We start from the raw sequence: 26,049 nt of genomic DNA, 5'->3' as shown, positions 1-26,049 counted from the left end.
GATAAGCAGATATATGACTACAGATGTTTTATATACTTGTAACCAATAGACCTCAGCAGCTATGTTTGTTTGGCAAAGATCAGTGCTATTCACCCTGTGTCTTGCACGTATTCAGGTTCTGCGTATCACTGCACTCTAGAAAGTCGTAACTACATCACTTTCCTTGAACCGCCAATTTTGTTTTCGTACTATTTTTTCCTTCTTTAATCAGTTTATTTTCCTTATGGTAGCCCTACATAAATTAACTGTTTAGATGCTTTACTGAGTATGTTTCTTTTTCACCTGCCCAGGGTTCTTTCACTTGCTTCTTCTAATTATGTGATTTTCCGTGGTAATGCACTCCTCTCCCACCTTTAGTTCCTGTGGTTTGAATAGAGCCAACTCATTTCAAGGACAAAACCATCAGAGAGTAATGTATTATTGAAACCATCTGCACCGAATATGTTACTAAACCCAATGAGACCTCTGTATAAACTTTTAACATTCTGGCGAGAGGGTGCAAAGATCTAATCTTGCAGCCGCGCAGGACAAGCCTCAGCATAGGTAAATTCCCTTAGGAATTAACCCTGCCACTTACCAATTTGGAGTGGCCTGCCACTTTTCTGTCTCTCCTTGCTCTCCATGTACAGGGGCAAGTTTGAGAACCAACAGAGCCACCAAATCCCTCTCTAGTTTGTCATTTTTTGTTGGCATATATCAAAAAGAGCAATGGTATTGGTAAAAGTTATAATACAACTTTAGTGTCTCAGTGCCGTTAAAAGCAAATAATTGACAAGTTTTATGACATTTTAATTACTTTGTAATAATTAGGTCAGTGGGTTCATTTGTTGATCTCTGTGATATGAGCCCCATATACATACTTAATATTTATAGTAACCATGGAAATAATTAGCCCATTATACAGAGGAGTAAATATATATAAATTCTGATGTAAAGTGATTTACGAACATCTATTGTGAAAAATAGTATTACAGTTCCAGTTTGTTGGACTCTAGAAACTGTTTCTTCATCATGCATTCTGAGAACAAAATACAACTTCTCACCTGCTCTGAAACAAACATGGACCATTGCAATCAGCAGCTTTTCCATTGTATAACTGTGTACACACAGATGCTCCTCTACCATCTCGATAGTTGTTTATCCATACCTATCTTGTCCTAATTTCTTGCCAGATCAGCATACTATATTTCTTTTTTTTCCTTTGCAAAATATTTTGGATTATATTTGATTAAATTCAGGAACAGAGCTTAATGTATATGTTGAATACAAATTTGCATCATAATTTTAGCAGCCATGATTTTCTGGATTAAATAACATGCTCACAAACTGATTCTGAGAACTTTCTGAGCCTTTTAGAAAGTCAAAGGGGGCCAGCCCCTTTCTGTGATGATCTTGGCCGTCAGAAGGGCAATTGTTTCCTAATTGTTGAGAATTTTTAAAAAGATCCTTATTAAAATATAGCTAATATACACTATTATATTAGTTTCAGGTGTACACCATAGTTATTCAACATTTATATACTTAAAGAAGTGGTCACCATTTTAAGTCCAGCAACCATCTGACACTGTACCACGCTATCACAATATTATTTACTATATTCCCTAAGCTGTACATTATATCCCCATGACTTATTTGTTTTATACCTGGAAATTTGGACCTCTTATTCTCTTTCACCTTTTTATCATCCTTTAAAATTTTTCAATTAGAGTTGATATTCAATATCATTTTATATTACTTTCAGGTGTACAGCACAGTTGTTAGACATCTATGTAATTTAAGAAGTGATCTCCCGGATTAGTCTAGTACCCACCTGGCACTATATATAGCTATTACCATATTTTTTACTAATTCCCTGTGCTTTACTTTACATCCCTATCACTCTTGTAACTACAAATTTGTACTTCATAATCCCGTCACCTTTTTCACCCACCATCCAATCCCCCTCCCATCTATCACCCTGATAAAGCCAGTACCCATCTGACCCCATACATAGTCATTATAGTATTATTGACTATATACCCTACATACCCATGACTGCTCTGTAACAACCAATTTGTGCTTCTTAATCCCTTCCCCCTTTTCACCTACCCTCCTAAAACCCTCCCATTTTCCAACCATGAAAATGTTCTCTGTATCTATGAGTCTGTCTCCATCCTGTTTGTTTGTTTATTTTGTTCTTTAGATTCCACATATAAGCAAAATCACAATTCATCTGTCTTTCTGTCTGAGACACTCCACTCTGCACAACACTCTCCAGGTCCATCCATGTACCTGCAAATGTCAAGAACCCATTCTCTTTCATGGCCGAGCAATATTCCATTGTATATATGTACCACCTGCTCTTCATCTACTCACCCATCAATGAACAGCCATTGTAAACAATGCTGCAGTGAATATATGGATGCCCATGTGCCACCAAAGTAGCGTTTTGGGTTTCCTCAGATAAATACCCAGAAATAGGATTACTGGGGCCTTCCTTATGTCTTGGGTTAGCCTTTGTTCTAAAGTCTATTTTGTCTGGTATAGGTATTGCTACTCCAACTTTTTTTTTCCTCTTTTTTCGTGAAGTATCTTTTTCCACCCCTTTACTTTCAGAGTGTGTGTATTACAATCTGAAGTGAGTCTCTGGTAGGCAGCATATATAAGGGTCTTGTTTTCTTATCCTTTCAACCCTCCTATGTCTTTTGATTGGAGAATTTAATCCACTTACATTTCAAGTAAGTTTTGATAGATATGTAGTTCTTGCTACTCTAGTATTCATATTGTCTTTTCTTTCTTTCGTTTTTCTTTCTTTCTCTCGCTTTTTTTCTTTCTTCCTTTTCTTCTCTTTTCTTCTTCTCCTTCTTCTCCTCCTCTTCCCCCTCACCCTCTCCCTCCCCTCCTCCTCCTCCTCCTCCTCTTCTTCCTCCTTCTTCTTCTTCAAGAAGTCTCTTTAACATTTCTTGTAATACTGGTTTGGCAGTGATGTACTCCTTTGGCTTTTTCTTGTCTGTGAAGCTCTTTATCTCTCCTTCAATTTTAAATGATAATCTTATTGGGTACAGTACTCTTAGTTGAAGGTCCTTGCTTTTCATCACTTTGAATATTTCGTTCCAATCTCTTCTAGCCTGCAAAGTTTCTGTTGAGAAATCAGCTGTCACTCTTATGGGAGCTCCCTTATAAGTTACTAGTTACCCTTCTCTTATTGCTTTTAGGCTTCACTCTTGATCTTTAACCTTTGCCATTTTAATTATAATGTGTTTTGGTGTCGGCCTCTTTGGTTTCATCTTTTTTGGGAATATCTGTTCTTCCTGGCCTTGTATGTCTATTTCCTTCACTAGGTTAAGAAAGTTTTCAGTCATTATTTCTTCAGATAGGTTCTTAATCCCTTGCTTTGTTTATTCTCCTTCTGGTACCCCTATGATGTGAATGTTGCTATGCTTGTTGTTGCCCCAGAGGTCTCTTAAACTATCCTCATTTTTTTTTTTTTTTAATTCTTTTTTCTTTTTGCTGTTTCAATTGGGTGTTTTCTACTACCTTGTCTTCCAAACCACTGATAAAATCCTTTGCTTCATCTGGTCTGCTGGTGATTCCTTCAAGTGCATTCTTCATTTTTTATTGTTTTCTTCACTTCGGATTGGTTCTTTTTTGTGATTTCTATGTCTTTTCTTATGCTTGCTATCTCTCTGTTGAAGTTCTCACTAAGTTCTTTGAGCATCCTTATAACCATTATTGTGAGCTCTGTATCTGTTAGATTGCTTGCCTCCATTTTGTTTAGTTCTTTTTCTTCACTTTTTCTCTTGTTCTTTAATTTGAGATGCATTTTTTTGTTTTATCATTTTTGGCTTCCTCTCTGTGTTTGTTTCTATGGATTAAGTAGATTTGCTACGCCTCTCAGTTTTGGCTGAGTGGCCTTGTGCAGTAGGTGCTGTGTGTGGCCCAGTATCATAGTCTCCCTTGTCACCTGTGCTGGGTTCTCCAGGAGTGTCCCTTGTGTGGGTTGTGTGTGCCCTCCTGAATCTTGATTGTTATTGTCATGTCAATGGGTGGGATTAACCCTATGGCTATGGGGTTTGGCTATGCCCACAGCTACGAGTGAGTGAGTCTGTGTGTGGGCCCTTTAAGAGGATATTTGGGTTTCCCACTGCCATTGATACAACCTAGGTGGTCAGAATCCCCTCTCTTTTTCACCTCTAGATATTGTGGGGGTTCCTCTTTCTGGCACCACTACTCCAGGCTGGGGAGCCTGGTATGGGGCTTGGGTCTTTTGCTTCTCTGTGGCTAAAATATCTGATTCTCAACTGCTACCCAGGAATTGGGGGCCCTCCCATTCCACTTCTCCGCCCCTCCTCCCAGACTTAACATGGCTTCTTCTTTATTTCCTTAATTATAAAACTTCTGTTCATCTAAACTTCAGATGGTTTTCCAGATTGATTGTTCTATAATTTAGTTGTGATTTTAATGTGGTCATGGGAGGAGGCAAGCAGAGTGTTTATTTACTCTGCCATCTTTGATCCTATCTGAGCATTTTATATTTCAAAGCATCCATTTCAGATAGGTCTCAGGGTGTTTTAAAAGTGTAGGCCTCATGATGCCCCAAGGGAGATGATGTGCTCTAGGTTCTTGTGAGGAAGTACAAAATCAAATTTAGATGAGATGAAGAATGCAGGTTGCTATAACAAACTACTACAGACTGGGAAGCTTATAAACAACCAAAACTTATTTCTCACAGTTCTGGAAACTGAACTCCCATAACAAGACACAAGTATGGTCATGTTTTCATGAGGACCCTAGTTCATAGCTGGCACCTTCTTGCTGTGTCTTCACAAAGAGGAAGGAGCTAGGGCTCTCTCTGGAACCTCTTTTTTAAGGCACTAATCCCATTCATGATGGCTCCATCCTCACGACTTAAGCACCTCCCAAATTATCTACTTATTTATACCATCATCTTTAGGGTTTAGGATTTCAATATATGAAATATTTTTTGAAGGCGGGGGGACATATATTTAGACCATAGCAATGCCTCTCGTTGAAGCTAGGGAAAAATAGTTCTCAAGTGATGGCCACAAGTGGATAATTACCTTTCCAGTGAAATGGACAATTTCTTCCTCATCATGAGGAGTCATTTCTTACACTGTCAGTGTATTTGGAGGGTTTGAGGAACTGCAGCTGAAGCAACACAACTTTTAAACATACTGGGGTTTGTGTCACATATGGAGAACACAGGTTTGATACCAGTGAAACTTGCAGTTTTCATACATTCTCCTGGGCTGCTTGTATGCCTTTTTCCTTTTCCATATCCTCCAATGACAACAAATTGCCTTAAATGAGCCTTATAATGAAGTGGTAACTGAGCATACTCAAGTGTTTCTCGGAAAATTTTGGGTTATATTTGGCCGTCTTTTACACAGTTTAGTATTTTAGTTGAAGGGAAAAAAAAGACTTTTTTTTTATGAATATGCAGAGTATGTATCATTTCTTAGTATTTGGCTTGTGGGCTTTTTTGGAAGCATAATATCTGAGATCAGTACACTCGGAACAAAATAATTGAATCTGGACATAATTAGGAAAGTTCACAGCTCAGGAAAGATTGGTGAGGAAATGGTGAGATAGGAAGCTGACTTGAAATAATAATGCTTTTAGGAACCAAGAGCAGAAGCTGAAACCTTATTCTGGACAGTTACTGTTAAGAAGGTGGTTGGAGTAAATACATCTGCCTTTCTTTAAGGTGAACAGCCTGAGTTGTCCAGCATGATAGCCTTTATTTTCCTTGGTAAGTGAATTATGCTTCTGGTTTATCTGAATTCATAACACCAATTCTTTGTGAACCGAATGCTGTCCTATCTAACTTAACTGTTGATTAAGCTAACGGGGGCTTATAATATGAAGTATCAATTACAATTTTATATTTCAACATGGCTTATTACTTTTGCAAAAATATACGCTTACTTTTACTCATTTATAACTCTACAGAAAATGCACAATGTAAGAATTGCATTAACTACTCAGATTGCTTCTGTTTTATTATATAGCAGAATCCAATATTTTGAATTATTTATTAGGATTTATGGAACTCGTAAATACTATATACTAGGATCTTTTAGAACTGAAACCTTCCAGTATCTATTTACAAGTTTTAGGATGACAAATTTCAAATTATTATCTATTTCTCTTTGAAATTAAATTAAAATGAGATGAAACCATTCAGCCCCCCCTAATTTTAAGGTGTTAATATTTAAAAAGTAGGAGTCATTTAGTGGAATAACACAACGCCATATCGAATGTTTCACATTCAATTCAGTTTCTGTTACCTAGTGACTAAGTATGGATTTATTCTTCTTATATTAGGTAGTGTGAATTTATTATAAGATGTTGGTGAAAAAGAATTAATTTATACTTAAAGTAGAATTCATGAAGATATATTTGTTATATGTGTTATTGAAGAAGCTATTATATTTTCTTCAGCATTTAGTAGGATATATATATTGAATTCAGAAAAAAGGGGATATTTATGATTATTCCTTAATATTAATAATCCACACATTAAATCAAAGCCAGTATATTTTCTGCTCACTCAATGCTAATAAACATTGATGAATAAAGCATAAGTGTGGATAAGTAAACAAAGAAGGCTATTTCAAATAATGTGAACATAAAAGAATAATTAAAATAAATCAAAGAAAATTAAGGCAAGAAGGAAAACAATCTTTTATATACTTTTAGTTTTTCTTTGGTTTAAATAATAGTTATTTAGTGCTCCAAAACTGTGCTTCTTGTGTTTATTTTTAATAATGTTTTCTTATGTTTATTCTTTATTACAAAGCGAAATGTAGGAGACTTTATTTTTTATAGATCAGGCAGCAATATAACACAGCACACAAAATATATTACAACCTCATTATGGCCCCAGTTGAAAAGACAATGATGGCCTCTTGTTTTTGCCTTTTTCTTCTAAATTAACCTTGAGACTTAGTGGCATGAAGGAGAGAAATCATTCCCACCAGTTATAGGGTCAAAATTATGCTATTTGATAGTTTTAACCAATATTTTCCATGGTGCATTCTTCAAAATACTTGTTTAATATCATCTAAATAGGTCTTGTGATGTAGGAAGGTCCAAATAAATGTGAGACATATTGAATTTTTAAAACCGAGTATTCAATATCCTAATGAGTCTTTTACATTTTTAAGAGAGTGCATATAATGTACAACATTCTCCATCTTACTTATTTTAAAAGTAGAACCTGTTTTTCACAGAGCATTTGAAGAGAACACTTGACAACTCCTGGATTAAATATATAACCTCAAATCATAGTGAGAAATGAATAACATTTTGGATCTTATGAGTCTTGTGAAGCAAATCACTAAGATGGCTTTCCTAGTTGATTCACTATTTCATCTGGGTGGAAAGTGTGAAAATCATTTAAAATACACAACCAAGTGAATTATTCAACTTAAAATTTAAATATGAAAGAAAATGAAAGATAATATGGAAAGATAATATGTAGAATTCATTAATAATCATTATACTGAGGTCCTGGTGAGGTTTTGATGATATATCCAGGAGACAGTCACCTACCTATACGTTTCTTGAGGGAGCCAGTCACAAGATACAATGATCAATAGCAAATACAGTTCTAGAGTTTTATAAGTTGAGTTTGTCACATAAAACCCTTACTTCAGGGTGTTTCACAAGCTGGATTTAAACAAGTAACCTTGGGCCAGAATCAAAGGGGCTCGCTTTCTCTTTCTAGGCTTGCTAACCTAGGACAGGGTCTTGGCTAGATGAGGTTATTCATGAACATATGGAAAAACAGAAAGCTGATAAGTCAATTTCTACTCCAACCCTCAACCAAAAAAAATGTAACCAAGCCACACCCATGGGCCTAATCTTCAAATGCAGTGACCCAGCAAGTAGTAAACATGATCCAATTGGTTGTCTTGGATTCTCCTTAGGAGAAGAGATTTTGAAAGGTAAGATAAAGAAAAGATTTTAAGGCTTTACTTGAAGCCTATAACTCTATAGTGTCACTGGTGATTCATAATTAACATCATCTTTTTAAAAAATTAAATAATTTGGCTCTGATTAAGGTATAGCTAAGCATTTCTTGATTATAATTAATATACTGTCTCTATAATTCAATTGTAATTCTCATATTTTTCTATGTATTGATTGAGCCAGTGTCAGTTTACATGCCCACAGAATCAATTTGAGTAATTTATACAATATACTAAATTAAGAGTGCTACTTACTTGATATTTTTAGAAAACTTGCTTGAGTCTTTTCTTTTCTACCCAAAATAACTTCTAAATATCTGGAATGTGTTATTTTAATTGGTTATTATCAGTTATTTATATATAAATCATCTATAAACAAATACTCAAGTCAGTGTAAGTCTACATACATTTATTGAATATCTATAATGCATCATTGTGTTTGATAATGAGAATACAATTATGAATTACTCCTAATGTCTGCCCAGTAAAAACCTAACACCCAGTGATGGAGACAAGAACTAAAACACACATTTTTATTACAGAACAGTAAATGCTATCATTGAGGAATTCCACAAATTGTAGTAAAATAGATGAAGGGTGTTAAATTCAATTTGGATATAGGAAAAGCAGGTATTGAATTTAGGGAAGGTTTCCATAAAATAGATAATTATTGTGTTGAGTCTTAAAGGACAAAAAAAAAAAAAAAAAAGTTTATCCCATAGGGAAAAGAAAAGGAGTGCATACTAGTGACCATACAGTAAATGCTCAGAGATACAAGCCAGCATGGAACATTTGGGAAAATATAAATGCTTGAGGACTTCCACATTGCACATGATGAGGAACATGAGAGTCATGCTATGACGGATCATCCAAAGGATGAAACGGAGAAGTGACAGGATTAGAATGGTACATTCGGCAGATTAAGGCACGTAAAGAATTTATCTGAATAGATGAAATTGTAGGCAGATTGACTAACTAATGAGTTGGTCAAATATTCAAAATAAGAGCCAATGAAATATGAAAGAATGGATATGGGAGAGTAATTTGAGGATAGAAAAAGGGTCTACCATAAATCCAAAGATTCTAGTTTGGATGCCTTTCTAAATGGTGGAATTGCTGATGAAGTGGGGTGGTTTACCAGGGAGTGGTAATGATGAGGACAATATTAAAGATATTATAATCTGGAAGTGTGTTTGGAACATTTAAGTGGCGATAACAGTAACTGTTATCTGTAACTGGAACACTGGATAATAATGGGATTGAATTTACATTTGAGAATCATCAGTGTAGAGATTTTAGTTAAAACCAAGATAGTACATGGAATTAATGCAGAGAATGTGTAAAATGAGAATGGGAAAAGTGTGAGGATAGAACCTAAGCTAAAAATATACATTAAGAGAAGAGTAAGAGGATCCTGGGAATGTTTCTGACTATGGTCAGAAAATGTTAAATGAATAAGTATCAGGAGAACTAGAAGAGAAGGTTACAAAGGAAGAGAGAGTTTCAACAACAAAGTTACAACAAAATGCCCAGTGATAAAAGTAGGCAAGATGAAGTCTTAAAACTACTAAATTTGATGTTATTAAAATGATTAGTGTTACAGAACAGAAAGAGTTCATTCACCTGGCACTAGCAGAGCAAAACTCTAAACACTGAGAATTGCAGTGGAGATATATTGGCTATTATATTGATGAATGGCACCATCCAGGAGAATGGGAAACCAATGCTCAAAAGCGCGAACTCACCTATGCCAGGTTATAGATTATATCGGACAAAATCATAAGACTCGGTGTGTAGGTTAGAGGTTAGGGGTCGCGTTGGGAGCTGATTGATCAGAGGTGAGGTAAGGGTAGTGAATCATTTCTTCAGGTCTTGAGGATAGTGATAAGGTCTTTTCTGGAGTCTCTCTGTCCAATCTCATGGGAAAGTAGCCAGAGGATAATGCCTCCTTAAGGCTCAGGAGCTGAAACATAACTTAGGTCAAGATGCTACCTTTAGCCAGAGGTTCAGACTTTGTGACCATTAGTGAGATCCCCGCTACCCTCTGCTGCCTGGCACTTGCTGATTATCTGGGAGAAAGGCTAGGTCTCTGAGGGGTATATATATAGAGAGAGGGAAATGATTTCTAGAGCTGGATTCACAACTAGATTTAATCAAAGCCATAAGAACCCTCAGTTTCATTAGGGCATTTTTAAGTGCAATTTCAATGGAGCAATCATCAAAAATAGAAATTATAAGTTGAGAATAAATAGGCAGGAAGAAAGAGTGAGCACAAAATATAGATTATTCATTTAAGAATCTTATATAGGAGAAATATAGGTGTATATCTGGAGAGGAGGTTAAGATCCATTCCAGTTTTGTAATGATTTTGTCACATTTTATTTTCCACAATTCTGCTTTTTATTATTAACAATTCAGATTTGAGGTAAATAACTGCCATACTGTAATATTGAAAACTTGTTTCTGTTGTTCTGTTATTGTTGTTATGAAAGTTATGGGGGTATACTCAGAAATTGAACCCACTTCCCAAACCACTGATTGCACATATTTAAGAGAGCAGTGCCTCCGTGATGCAAATGGATGTAAACATGCATGGAGAATAATGGAAGATGCTTGCAATGTTTCAGGTAAAGCAACTTATTTAAAATACATTCAAATGATTTCCTTTTACTCAGATGAAAATAGGATTTGATATTTTCTTTTACTATTTTAGGAGCTAAGTTTTGTTCTAAATACTTTACTCAAACTTGATATTCAAGTGATTCCCCTTCAATTGCTTATTAGTGAATTTAGTTATAAAAGAATATTCTTAAATAACTCAAGGGCCCTAATGCATTGACACCATGGGCAGCTTTATGCAAGATTGCAGTCTACTTTTTTTTCTCACTTATCTCACTATGTATAATGTTACAATTATATGTATGCTTCTTAGAAGCATGACATTTTTTCCAAAAAAAAAAAATGTTATTTTGCTTATATATTGATATGTGAATTATAAAATAAGGGAAAATAATATTTATGATGATCAAAGACATTGCTATTTATTTGCGTGTGTATAATACTCATTCTATCTTCTTATAACATATACAATATTTTCCATTCCAACTGTGTCAAGAACAAGCTAGCATATATTATTATTGTTACCTTGTTCTACATTCCAAACATTTGAGGGGAGGCCCAAATAGTAGATAACATAAAGATAAGAGAGTCCCTGTTAACTTGTTTAAAAAAGAAATACATCCTAAATATATTAAGTAGCTCAATGAATATTAAATGAGAATATTAGAGGAAGATTCCATTTACTAAAAGAAGATAAACTGATCATATAGTGGAAAATTACCCTAATATCATGACAAAACTTTTCAAAAAATACTATCTAACATAATGGTAATTTTTTATCATTTTTTATAATGACTATTAAAATTCTTTAAAAACTTGATAAACTTTCTGAAATATTCAGTAAAAGAAATCCAGAAGGAAAAATAAAAACGTATTGTTCCACAACTCTCTTTGTTTCTCCATCCATTTCATGAAGAGTTAAATCTGTACCGCTCATGACTCCTGCCTATCAGCATGCGCTTCCTCGGCCTCCGGAAAGATGTAAGGTGGCGTGTGTTGGGTTAAGAGGCAGTGACCTATAGTTCAATGCCAGTGTTCACAATCTCCACCAGCACAGCAGCTGCCCGACCCCATGACCTCAGGAATTACATAGGCTGTAGAGGGAGAGAGGTGCCCTTCTCTTGCCTGCCTTTGAAGAGAGTACATGGAATTTTTATACTCCAGGGAAAATTATAGCTCTGTAATCCAACATTCTTATTACTGTTCAGGAAAAGAATGTCAAAGGCATAATTTTCTCAAAGCGACACCGTAATTTTAAGATGAGAATAAAGGGCAATGACAAAAACAATCTGTTATTTGTTTTGATGATGAAGCTTTTTGTTACATTTTATACAGCAATTTAAATATCACATTCAAGGTGTCATGAATTAGACCACATTTCTATATTTCAGTATACAAATAGCAAGTCATTGGCACTGAATTGCAATATTTGCATAATTATCCCATGTATGAAGCTAAAATAGAAATATTCTCAAATACACAAATGAAATGATCTCAAGTAGTTTTATTCAGGAAAAAAATGGAAAAAAAGAAAATTGTCAGATAGATGAATATGGCTTTATGAATTAAAGCAGAAAGTGAATTATTGATAATTACAAAAGACTTACTATTTAATACTATTTATTGAGTGCTTTCTGAGTGTCAAGACCATTTCATTTCCCATGATAATTTTAGAGCCACCTGCACATCTCTTGTTATAATCTTAGAATGACATGTAAAATAAAATAGCAGATTAAGACAAAACAGTTACTAAAATAGCTAAATTGACAAAATATTAAAGTTTGCAGAGCATTCTGTTCATCTCATATAAAGGCAGCCTTGATCATTACTGAAGAGCAAAAATTGGCATTCTATGTAGGGACAAAGCTATTTTAAAAACTGGAAAATTTTAATCTACTTTAGGAAATGAATATTGGGAGGAAACGACAATAAAAATAGATTTCTTTTTGCATCCTATGGCAACCCCAGAGAATCTTACTATAATAATGAATTACTCAGATTAATATGTTAAAAGCATTTTGGGTATGCTGGGTGTATATTCAAGTTAATATCTGGAGTGTTTTATGTTTGACTGTGAAATCCAGGTGACTCCTGCAAGATGAAGGATTTATCAGGCTGTAACCTGAGCATCCAGTCCTTAGTGGAAAGCAATTTCCAATTTAAAGATTGTCTCTGCACTGATGACCTGTATGGTACTGTTAACAAATTGCTTGGAAAACAATGCATCAATGAATCAGGTAATACATTTTTATATGAAATATTGAAAGTCACGAAAAAGAAAAGGACAATTTTAAAATGAATCACATCTATGTAATTTCATTCACATGTTTTTGTAATTTGATTAATTCTTCATTCAATTTAAGGTTCTGTGAGTTGCACATCTCAGTAAGTGCATAACGTATTTCTGTAAATGTTAACTACAATTTTAAGGTTCGTTCAGTTATAATTCATTAGAATTACAGTTTTAGTCCATATATTTGTGGGGCTCATTTATAGCTTTGCACAGGACCTAAATGATAGAAGAAAAATAAGGTATTGTTTCGGTTGTTAAAGAACTCAGGGTATCCCAAAGAAAGACCCAAATATAACCACTTATCTAAAATTATACTTACCTTTGAATAGGAGCATTTAATCACTTAGTAGGCATTTATTTACTGCCTCCTCAAGGTGCCAGGCTAACATTGGAGTAGTGATAATCAAACTAGTCTGCCTGTGTCCTTGAGGATACATACAGATTTTTCCAAGGGATATGTGGGATCACATAGTTCTAAAGTGATCAATTTCCAGATTCTCAACTTCCCTGTGTACTCTCTGTGAAAAGTGGTAAACTTGGGAATTCACCTCATGTCATAAAGTTCTCACCTCATCTTTCACAATCAACCTTCTCTCACTTTGGAAGAGATATGGTAGGTTTTCCTCTTGTCGGTCTTGAATGGTCCGGTTGTCCAACATTAAACAATTTTCTGTTCTATAATCTTGCCTTTTTCCAGAATTTCATATACATAAAATTATAACATGTAGCCTTTTTCTTTTATTAACGAAAAAGAAATCAGGCTCTTTTAACATGAGCCTGATTTTCTTTTATTTAACACAATGCATTTGAGATTCATCATTGTTTCTTGTCTAAGTTTGTTCTCTTTTTTGAGGAGTTGTATTCCATTGTATGGTTATACCCCCGATTGGTTATTATCCATTCACAATTGAAAATCATCTGCATTGTTTCTAGGATTTTAGAGATTACACATATACCTGCCATAAATATTTACACACAACAATTGTACAAATATAAGTTTTTATTTCTCTTGGGTAAGAAATTGTTGGGTCATAAGATATAGTGTATGTTTACCTTCATAAAAAGTTTTCATACTTTATTTTCTTTCAGTTGCTCCACATTTTCAGCAGCACTTTTTTTTTTTTTTTTTTTTTGCATTCTAGTACATATTTAGTGGTATCACACTGTGGTTTTAATTTGCACTTAAATAATAATGTTGAGCCTATTTTCTTGTGCTTATGTGCCAACTGCATATATTATTTGGTAAAGTGTCTCTTCAAAAGTTTGCCCATTTTTAAATTGAGTATTGGCTTTTTTATTGAGTTTTTAGAGTTGTTTCTCTATATTTACTAGAGTTTATTAGAATATGTGCTTTGTAAACAATATTTCCCAGTCTATGTGTTTTATTTCCTTAAGACTGTTTTTCAAATACTGAAGGTTTTTGTTTGTTTGTCTGTTTTTTTAACTTTAATGAAGTTCAGTTTATCATTATATTTTTCTTTTCTGGACCATACTTTTGTATAACTTGTAGTGTAGTAGAGGAAATAATGGGGACTTAGAAGACTTCACAGAAGAAATGGCAGACTTGGGCCTTTTCAGGTGGATTGGGTTCATTAGGGAGACAAAATAAAATGGCTGTTCTAAACAGAGGAAAAAGAATGAAGCAGAACACATTTGGGGAGCAACACATTCTTTGTTAAGCTGGATTGTAGAATGAAGGAGTATTAGGAGATGGTGCTGGAAAGAAATCAGATGTTTATATAAAGGAGGAAAGCTTAACTTGTATATCTTTCTAAAGAGATTAGACTTTAAACCCTTGTTATGAGGAACTAGTAATACATTTTAAGCAGAGAATGCAGAATCAACGTTTCAAGAGTTATCACTGGTAATAGTGTACAAAATGGAATGGAGGGGAGGGAAAAATGAATGTTAGGAGCATCAGTTAAAAGGTCATCCAAATAATTTAGGAGAGAGGTGATACATACCTCAACTAACACACTGGGGCTGAGGACTCTAAGGAGAAGACATCTTTAAGATATATTTATGAGTTATAATCAATAGAAAATGGTGACTATTGGATATGAGGGGTATGAAATGTTTATTTTTAGGGTTTCCATTTTACTGTTTTAGTTTCTATCTCTCTGCTAAGTTACTCCTAATATTCCCAAATTGTCTTTTAAATAACTTTAATAGCTGACTTAGGACAAAGATATTACTGTACACTAAGGCAGGAAAGAAAGAATAAAGTACAGGATTGGGGACAAAAATGATGAGTTATATTTTGGAGACATTGCATCTGGATCACACTTTGGAACATTCATATTAGAAATGTCAGCACTTTGTTTTAAGCTTCACACAATAAAAAAATAGCTTGAAAAAAATGAAGAAATTCCTCATCTAACACAATTTGAAATCTGTATCTTGTATAGAGAGGAATAATCTAAAATAGACAGAGATTTTGGAGTCAAAATTTCATAAGAAGTAAATAAAAACATGAAGGAACATAGGATTGGCCAGGAAAGGATATAAAGTGAGAATACAAGGATTTTGAAAACAACATTTGAGATCTAGTTGAAAAGAGACAAAAAGGTATTAATAACAGATAAAGAAACTATAGGAAGCAGAATTTTTGAAGCTAATGAAAGAGGACAGAGAAAATAATCAACAATTACAAATGTGGAGTAGAAATCCAGTAAGATAGAGTCAGAAATTACATTACTTTTCTTTCTTTTTTTTGTTTTGTTTTGTTTTATAATTTTTTTTCTTTTCCTTTTTTTTTTTTTTTTAATTTATTGGGGTGACAATTGTTAGTAAAATTACATAGTTTTCAGGTGTACAATTCAGTATTACATTATCTATAAATCCCATTGTGTGTTCACCACCCAGAGTCAGTTCTCCTTCCATCACCAAATATTTGATTCCCCTTACCCTCATCTCCCAGCCCCCACCCCCTTTACCCTCTGGTAACCACTAAACTATTGTCTGTGTCTATGAGTTTTTGTTTCTCATTTGTTTGTCTTGTTCTTTTGCTGTTTTTGGTTTATATACCACATATCAGTGAAATCATATGGTCCTCTGCTTTTTCTGTCTGACTTATTTCGCTTAGTATTGTACTCTCAAGATCCATCCATGTTGTCACAAATGTTCCTATATCATCTTTTCTTACCGCCGAATAGTATTCCATTGTGTATATATACCACAACTTCTTTATCCATTCATCTATCGAAGGAAATTTTGGTTGTTTCCATGTCTTGGCCACTGTAAACAAAGCTGCAATGAACATTGGAGCACATGTGTCTTTATGTATAAATGTTTTCAGATTTTTGGGGTAGATAGCCAAGAGAGGGATTGCTGGGTCATATGGTAATTCTATTCGTAATTTTTTGAGGAACCTCCACACTGCCGTCCATAGCGGCAGCACCAGTTTGCATTCCCACCAACAGTGTATGAGGGTTCCTTTTACTCCACAGCCTCTCCAACGCTTGTTACTGTTTGTCTTGTTGATGATAGCCATTCTGACTGAGGTGAGGTGATATCTCATTGTGGTTTTCTTTGCATTTATCTGATGATTAGTGATGTTGAGCATTTTTTCATATGTCTATTTGCCGTTTGTATGTCCTCTTTGGAGAAATGTCTCTTCAGGTCTTCTGCCCATTTTTCAATTGGGTTGTTTGTTTTTTTGTTGTTGAGTTTCATGAGTTGCTTGTATGTTTTGGATATTAGCCCCTTATCGGAGGCACTGTTTGGAAAAATCTTCTCCCATTCAGTTGGTTGTCTCCTTATGTTGTCAATGGTTTCTTTTGCTGTGCAGAAGCTTTTAAGTTTCATATAGTCCCATTCGTTTATTTTAGCTTTTACTTCCATTGCCTTTGGAGACAAATTCATAAAATGCTCTTTGAACCCAAGGTCCACAAATTTAGTACCTATGTTTTCTTCTATGCAGTTTATTGTGTCAGGTCTTATGCTTAAGTCTTTGATCCATTTTGAATTAATTTTAGTACATGGTGACAGATAGCAGTCCAGTTTCATTCTTTTGCACGTGGCTATCCAATTCTCCCAACACCATTTATTGAAGAGGCTGTCTTTCCTCCATTGTATGTTTTTAGCTTCTTTGTCAAAAATTGTCTGTCCCTATTTATGTGGTTTTATTTCTGGGTTCTCAATTTTATTCCATTGGTCTATGTGTCTGTTTTTCTGCCATTATCATGCTGTTTTGGTTATTGTAACCCTGTAGTACAAGCTAAAGTCAGGGAGTGTGATACCTCCAGTATTGTTCTTTTTTCTTAAGATGGCTTTGGCTATTCGGGGTCTTTTGTAGTTCCAAACAAATGTGATGATTTTTTTGTTCTATTTCTTTAAAAAATGCCATTGGGATTTTGATGGGGATTGCATTAAATCTGTATATTGCTTTGGTAATATGGCCAACTTAACTATGTTGATTCTTCTAATCCATGAGCATGGAATGTCTTTCCATTTCTTTGTGTCTTCTTCTATTTCTTTCAAAAATGTCTTATAGTTTTCAGCATATAGGTCCTTCACATCCTTGGTAAAGTTTATTCCTAGGTATTTTATTCTTTTTGCTGCAATTGCAAAAGGAATTGTTTTTCGTATTTCTTTTTCTGAGATTTCATTGTTAGTATATAGGAATGCAATGGACTTCTGTACGTTGAATTTGTAGCCAGCAACTTTACTGTATATGTTGATTGTTTCTAATAGCTTTTTGTTGGAGTCTTTAGGGTTTTCTATATATAGCATCATGTCATCTGCAAAGAGTGATAATTTAACTTCTTCATTTCCAATTTGAATGCCTTTTATTTCTTTCTCTTGCCTGATTGGCAAGGACTTCCAACACTATGTTGAAAAGCAGAGGTGGTAGGAGACAGCCCTGTCGTGTTCCTGAACGTAGAGCAAAGGGCTTCAGTTTTTCATCATTAATTATGAGATTAGCTGAGGGCTTGTTATATATGGCCTTCATTATGTTAAGGTATTTTCCTTCTATACCTATTTTATTAAGTGTTTTAATCATAAATGGATGTTGTATCTTGTCAAATGCTTTTTCTGCATCAATTGATATAATCATATGATTTTTGTCCTTTATTTTTGTTTATGTGATGTATCACATTGATGGATTTGCGGATGTTGAACCATCCTTGTGCCCCGGGGATGAACCCCACTTGGTTGTGATGAATAATCTTTTTAATGCATTGTTGCATTCGATTTGCTAGAATGTTCTTTAGGATTTTTGCATCTGTATTCATCAGAGATATTGGTCTGTAGTTTTCTTTGTTTGTTCTGTCCTTACCAGGTTTTGGTATTAGGGTAATGTTGGCCTCATAAAATGAGTTAGGGAGTACTGTTGCTTCTTCAATATTTTGGAAGAGTTTGAGCAGGATTGGTATTAGATCCTCTTTGAAGGTTTGGTAGAATTCACTAGTGAAGCCATCTGGTCCCTGACTTTTGCTGTTGGGAAGGTTTTGGATGACTGATACAATTTCGTTACTGGTGATCGGTCTGTTTAGATTTCCCAGGTCTTCACGGTTCAGCCTTGGAAGGCTATATGTTTCTAAGAACTTGTCCATTTCTTCTAGGTTATTGAATTTGGTAGCATATAGTCCTTCATAGTATTCTTGGATGATCCTTTGTACTTCTGTGGTGTCCGTGACAACTTCCCCTTTTTCATTTCTGATTTTGTTAATTAGTGTCTTCTCTCTTTTTATCTTAGTGAGTCTAGCCAAGGGTTTGTCAATGTTGTTAATCTTTTCAAAGAACCAGCTCTTCGTCACATTAATTATTTCTATTGTCTTTTTGTTCTTTATTTCATTTAGTTCTGCTCTGGTTTTTGTTATTTCCTTTCTTCTGCTGACCTTGGGTTTCACTTGTTCTTCTTTTTCTAGTTCTTTCCGGGGTAACATGAGGTTATTTATTTGGGATTTTTCTTGTTTCTTGAGATAGGCCTGTAATGATATAAATTTCCCTCTTAAAACTGCTTTCGCTGCATCCCAAAAATTTTGGTAGGATGTATTTTCATTGTCATTTGTTTCTGTGTATCTTTTGATCTCTCCTCTAATTTCTTCTTTGACCGAGTCGTTCTTTAAAAGTATGTTGTTTAATCTCCATGTACTTGTGTTTTTCCCCGCTTTCTTTTTGCAGTTGATATCCAATTTCAAAGCCTTGTGATCAGAGAATATGCTTGGTATGATTTCAATCTTCTTAAATTTGCTGAGGCTCACTTTATGTCCCAATATATGGTCTATCCTTGAGAATGTTCCGTGTACACTAGAAAAGAATGTATAGTCTCATGTTTTAGGATGAAGTGCTCTATATATGTCAATTATGTCCATTTCATCTAATGTGTCATTTAGGGCTGCTATTTTGTTATTTATTTTCTGTTTGGATGATCTATCTATAGCTGTCAGTGATGTATTTAAGTCCCCTAGTACAATTGTGTTTTGGTCAATTTCTCCCTTTAGTTCTGTTAGTAGGTGCTTGGTATATTTCGGTGCTCCCTGATTGGGGGCATAAATATTGATGACTGTTATGTCTTCTTGTTGTACAGTCCCCTTCACCATTATGAAATGTCCATCTTTGTTTCTTGTTATCTTTTTCACCCTGATGTCTGTTTCATCTGATATCATTATGGCTACACCTGATTTTCTCTGGGTACCATTTGCTTGGAGTGTCAATTTCCACCCTTTCACTTTGAGTCTATGCTTGTCCTTGTAGCTGAGATGTGTCTCTTGGAGACAGCATATGGTTGGATTTAGTTTTTTGATCCAATTTGCTACTCTGTGCCTTTTTATTGGTGAGTTCAGTTCATTTACATTTAGGGTGATTATTGATATGTGAGGATTTCCTGTCATTCTATCTTTAGTTTTCTAGAAAGACTGTGTCTCCATTGTTTCTTTGCCTTTTTGCTGCTGTCTATTATTTCTGTGTGGTGGTATTCTATGATGTTTCCCTCTGTTTCTTCTTTTATTACAGTATGTATTTCAGTTCTGGATTTTTTTTGAGTGGTTATCCTTAAAAGAAAGTTTGATATTTAGTGTATTCCATTTTCTTCAACATACTTACTTTCTCCATTCCCATATTCTGGTTCAGGCCTTTATTCTCCCCCTTTTTATATTTTGGTTCCCACAAATTGTCCCTGTTGATGGTGGTTGAATAGCCTCCTTTAGTATTTCTTGTAGTGCAGGTCGTGTATTAGAAAATTCCCTCAGCTTCTGTATGTCTGGAAAGGTCTTTAGTCCTCCTTCATATCTAAAGGATATCTTTGCTGGATATATTATTCTTGGCTCATAATTTCTCTCTTTCAATACTTTGAATATTTGGTTCCACTCCCTCCTGGCTTGTAGAGTTTCTGCTGAAAAATCTGATGATAATCTAATGGGCTTTCCTTCGTAGGTTACTGTCTTCTTTTCCCTGTCTGCCTTGAGGATTCTTTCTTTGTCATTGATTTTAGACAGCTTCAATACAATGTGCCTTGGAGAAGGCCTGTTGGGATTGAGGTAATTAGGTGTTCTATTTGCTTCTTGGATTCGAGGATCCAGTTCTGTCCACAAGTTTGGGAAGTTCTCATCAACAATTTGTTTGAATATATTCTCTGTTCTCTTCTCTCTTTCTTCTCCTTCTGATATGCCCATTATTCTTATATTGCTCTTTCTGATGGAGTCAGAAAGTTCTTGTAGAGTTCTTTCATTTCTTTTAAGTCTCAAGTCTCTTTCTTCTTCCATCTGTATGATTCCAGGTTTCTATCTTCGATGTCACTGATTCTTTCCTCCATCTGGTCAACTCTACTACCTAAGCTGGTTATTGCATTCTTAATTTCTTCTATTGCATTCTTAATCTCCAGAAATTCTACTTGGTTCTTTTTTAAAATTTCAATCTCTTTCGCAAAATGCTCATGTTGTTCTTTGATTGTGTTTCTGAATTCATTAAACTGCCTTTCTGTGTTTTCTTGCATCTCGTTGAGTTTTTTGAGAACTACAATCTTGAATTCTCTGTCATTTAAGTCACATATTTCCATATTTTTAAGTTCCTTTTCTGGAGATTTTTCACTTTCTTTCTGAGCTGTCTTGTTGCCTTGGTTATTCATGGCAATTACTGATTTATTATTTCTCTTCCTAGACATCTACAGGAGTGGCTTCTACAACAGGTTGATAGGAAGAGGTTTTTCTATTGTTTTCCAGTATTTGTCGATAGAATGTTTTATTTTCTCTCCTACTGTAGCCTTTTTTTTCTCTCTCACACAGTAGTGCTATGTTTTCTCTGCACTATTCCAGCTTCTCACACAATGGGGGGATTCCCTGGGAAACAGTAGTCTCCTCTATTAATAGTTCGCCTGGGTCACAGGGCACAGTGTCTCTGTGGGTATACAGAGAGCTTTTGAAGTTCCAAAGCTCTTCCTGCACCAGATTCAGAGCCCATATGTTTCAGCAGTTCTGTTTACTCCTGCAGGGATCCGCCCGGATAGGTGGGGCCAGGGGCGGGGTGAGTTGTGAGAGGTGGACCACAGCAATGGCGGCATCCACCACCACAGCCGGTCCTGCTTCCACAGCTCCCTCCCCTTTGCTGGAACTAGTTGGGCTGCAAATTTGTGTCTGTGGTCCACAGTTCTCAGAACATCAAATATTCTGTTCTTTTGATCTGACACTGCTACTGTTCCGCTTCTAGGACCAGGCAGGTGGGGGCAGGGAGAGCTCTGGGAGGGTAGGTAGAGGGTGGCTAGTCTCAGTGCCTAAGGCTTCCGTTCTCTGCTCGGCAGTGAGGGCTTAAACCACCGTTTTCAGCCTTCATCCCTCAGTCCTTTCTCCTAGGTCTCTGCCATGAGCGTTGGGTTCAGCCGTGTTATATGCTGCCCCCTCAGCCCTGTGGGCCATAAGCGGAGCCCTAGCAGTCCGAGTTCTTCCCTCACTCGCAGCTGCGGTAGTTCCGGGAAGCAGCGAGCTCGGAGCACTGAGCTAGGTCTGCATCCTGCGCCCGTGTGGCTCTGTCTCCGCACTTCTCCCTTCCCTCTTCCCCCCACTCACGCGATTCGCCCACCTTTAGGTGAATTCAATAGTGGGCCTCTTCGTCTTGCCTGTCTGCTGTGCAGGGAGGCCTTTGTGGAGTTATTGTTGTTCGATTAGTTGTAAATTCCAGGGGAGTTTAACAGAGGCTCACCTCACGCCGCCATTTTGATGAGCTTCTCCCACTTTTCTAATTAATAGGTGTTTACTAGTTTTAGAGTTAATTAGGCTGAAATGAAAGTATGTTGAAATGCTAAAAATATTTTTGAATTTTGTTTCGAGGTAAAACAACTTAATTTATAACTCCATGGCAATTTTTATCATATATCAGTCAACAGTTACATATAAATTTAAAGCAGTCAAACTGAAATCAGTTCACATATTTAAACCATTTATTTTTCATAATAGATAGTTATTAAGTGCTACTATGTGGTGATACTGGTAAGCCAGGAATATTGAAAACCTTATAGTGAGGAAGAGTTTCATATGGGCAAACCTAGAGGAGAAGACCTAAGCCATCTCACAAATGCAGTTGATGGTGAGCCTGACCTGTTGATATGTTTACAAAGAACATTCAGCTGATTGCTTATAATTCATCATAGAGTAAACAAGGAAATCATAATGGAAATCTTAGCATTCATCCCATGTTAACTGCAGTATCCTGCACAAACATTTAAGTAGCACTCCAACAAGACATGATCTGTCTCCTTTACATTTCCAAAACATTCCCCAACATATATAGGCATACACTATTCTATTCTCCATTGATATATTGTAAACTTCTTGAACAAATCAGCTTTGGAATCTCTCTCTCTCTCTCTCTCTCTCATATGCTAAAACACCTAGGGCCTGACATTTAGTACATGATCAATAAATAGATAATGTGTTTTTAATTCATTAAATATATACCTGAGCATCTAAATCATGTAAAGATGGATAAGACAGTCCCTGCTCTTGATGAACTAAAACACAGTAATGTAAAATTGACATTAAGCCAGATTGTTTCATTTAGTCTAGCTTATTTTATTTATTTATATGAGTAATGAAATAGATCAATTTTTGGAGGGGTTTAAAGATTATTTTAAGGCACATAATTACCAATATAAGAGAACTAATTATATGAGGACAACATTCATTCACATATATCTTATGCATGCCTAGATATGCTCATTATAAGGGATAAAAGGGAGGGTCTTTGTTCTAGTAGGGGAGCCTGGTTTATATAATTATAACAATCCATTGTGAGCTGTTATTTGAGAAATGTGCAAAATGCTGTAGTAGTATATGCTTCAAAACATGACTATAGAGGTTGTACTCTGAACAGTACTATAAGGATGCTCTGGCCATTTTTAAGGAAAAATTTTCATATCACTCAATTGATGATAATGTCTTTATCTTTCATGACTATGAGGCATTTGTAAAATGAAAAATCATTTAATAAAACAACTATTTTTTTTAACAGCAGGATATTCCAACGGGGTTGGGGGATATATATATATATATATATATATATATATATATATACATACACATATATATACATATATATACATATATATACACACATACATATATACATATATACATAAATATATATACACGTATATATATGTATGTATATATGTATATATATGTATATATATGTATGTATATAACTGGCTGAGGGAAGAATGGTCAAGGAAGTTTTCATTGTGGAGATCTGCTTGAAGTGTCTCAGGAAGCTAAGACTTTAGAAGTAGATGGTATACGAGTACTTCTGAAAGGCTATGTGAAGCTTATTTGCAGTCTTACATTGAAGTAGTTTTTCTTATGTTCTTTCTATAAAGTTTATACAATTATGGGCTTATTGAAACTATGTAGTAAAACAGTCATTTTCAGTGAGGGCAATATAACCACCAAGGGATGAAAATTGGTACTTGGGGTGGGGAAAAAAATGTTTTTACTCTTTCTTACGTATAAATCACAAATATACATGTAGTTTCCAAACAGATAGTATGTCTGTGAAATTAAAATTTCATGAGGAGGTAGAGAAATTAGAAATAAAACTGTCTAAAAAAGCTTGTTAAGGGGGGAAATAATGAAAAAATTTTGAGAAACATTTTAGTATAGGTGCATTTCTAGGAGACAATGGAAATTCATAAAACTTATGTCAGAGAAATAAAGGATCATCTTATAAGTACTTTAAGTTGCATATGATTTCTATCAGTCATTGGTAAAATGTAATGAAAAGACAAAGTAAATGATAAAGAAAAATGTCATTTAAAAAATTGAGCATTACCATTATCTGGTTACACAAACTATAAATAACCAATGTTTTATATCTCAGTTTTTAATATTTCAAGATTATTTGTCATAGCACTCTGGAAATAATTGTTAATTGTTTTTGAAAGGCAATAGTTATTGTAATATCTATAAAAGTTATGTCTATATCCTTTTTAGAAAACATTTTGAAAGGCCACAAGTAAATGAATTAATTTTTATTCACCTCTTTTACTGTATTTATAGAGAAATCAGCACTATCCTCATATTTGGCTTCACAATCAAATATCACACAATGGCTCCATCAGAAAGATGTGTCACTAATGGCTGAAAAAAAGAGTGACTGTGTCATAGCAGCACGTATCTGCCAGGAATCTGAACATTGCACTCTGTTGTATGAGAATTTTAAGAAAACCTGTGGGAGGGAATCAGAACCATGCAAGACTCTCGATGGAGGCCACCTGTGTGTAGCATTAAGAGAAAGTCTGAAAGAAACAACCTTGTGGAATTGTCAGTGCAATGACCCTTCAAAAGTAGAGTGCATTGAAATTAAAAGTTTGTTTGAAGACAATTGTATGCAGGATGCTCAAATGAATGAAGTTCCAGCCTTCAGTGAGGAGTACGAAGATGGATTCAACCAGGACACTGTTTCTGGTTGGTATTCAAAAGAATTTAGAAACATTAAGTATAATCACAAATATGAGTTATAAAGAATATTCAATTTCTAATTCCAGCTGTGTCATTTCTGCCTGTGTTTCTCCTAGGAAATGAAAATTTTAAAAAAAATTAATACTATGATTATGTCCCAAAGGGACTATGAAGAAAGAAGTAGATGCTAAAAAGTTTTATCATAATATTAATTGTATTCATTCATTCATTCATTGAACTAATACTTATGAGACATTTACAATGCACTAGGTTCTGTGCAGCAGAATTGAAAATAAAGCAATAAAAAATCCCTGTCCTTCATTAAAGGAGCTTATTATTTTTTTCGGGGATTTAAAAAATTAAAGAAATAGATAAAAGTGGTAAGTGATGATTTTTTATATATTTAATAGATATTTCTTTTGAGTGCCTACCATGGCCTAGGCCATGTTCTAAGATGTGGGGTTAAAGCAGTAAACAAAAGAAACAAAAGGCAATGCTCTCTAGGAGCTTACATTCTAAATTGAGTAGTATCTTGAGTCGATTTCCCTAGAAACAGACTCTGAGACAGAGGTTGGCACACAGAAAATGTATTGAGCTGAGGTCTCAGGAACAACAACTAGAAGAAAGTGAGGAAAACAGGATGAGGTGGAGTGAGAAGTTGAAGTGCAATACAATTGCCAAAGCAAACTGTGGATTTTAGTTGATTCTACAAGAAGATTGGACCTGGAATGGCTTCTCAGAGATATCACACCCATTGAAGCAAGGGAGCTGATCCTTGAAACCCTTAAATGGACTAGTCCTTAGATATGAGCTATCGTCTGGAGAAGTCTGTAATCTTTGGTGTTGGTTGACTTTCTTTGGATGAGGGCAATGCCAGGAAAAGAAACAATGTGATCCAACATCCAAAACACGCCCAGCAGCTGGGGAAATTATTACCAGGATCACCAAAGAGGGGATCTCAGTAGTGAGACATGGAATCCAGTATGGCGACAAACAGATAATTAATAGAATAAATGATTTTGAGATCTATTTTTAAAACAGTATAAATGCTAATGAGAATAATAATACAGGTAGAGGAAAAAAAGAGGTCTGAGTGGGTGGTTTGTAATTTTAGTAGGATGGCCAGAAAGTTGCTCTGAAGAAATTAATGGCTGAATAAAGATTGAAAGTGGCAAGGGAGTTAGTCATATCTGGGGAAAGAGCACTCATAAGGCAGAAGATACAGCTACCGTGTTTCCCTGAAAATAAGACCTAGCCAGACAATTATCTC

General features: G+C 35.1%; 1 protein-coding gene across 2 annotated transcripts in view; it reads left to right on the top strand.

The window, feature by feature from the left end:
- The first annotated feature begins 5,573 nt into the window (after positions 1-5,573).
- GFRAL (GDNF family receptor alpha like) overlaps positions 5,574-26,049 on the top strand; it is a 64,235-nt gene continuing 43,759 nt past the window's right edge. The window contains exons 1-4 of one of the 2 annotated variants that reach the window (XM_088795645.1): positions 5,574-5,752; positions 10,469-10,603; positions 12,680-12,832; positions 24,378-24,785. In XM_088795645.1, coding sequence (XP_088651771.1) covers positions 5,731-5,752; positions 10,469-10,603; positions 12,680-12,832; positions 24,378-24,785 — 718 coding nt within the window. In that variant the 5' untranslated portion in view covers positions 5,574-5,730. Of the gene's footprint in view, positions 5,753-10,461; positions 10,604-12,679; positions 12,833-24,377; positions 24,786-26,049 lie in introns of those variants that run through there. The other variant, XM_088795646.1, reaches the window with a different exon arrangement.

The sequence above is a fragment of the Rhinolophus sinicus genome, chromosome 2 (assembly GCF_057876585.1).
Source record: "Rhinolophus sinicus isolate RSI-liver-muscle chromosome 2, RSI-T2T, whole genome shotgun sequence".
Classification (NCBI taxonomy): domain Eukaryota; kingdom Metazoa; phylum Chordata; class Mammalia; order Chiroptera; family Rhinolophidae; genus Rhinolophus; species Rhinolophus sinicus.
This window is presented reverse-complemented; position numbering and strand designations above follow the sequence as displayed.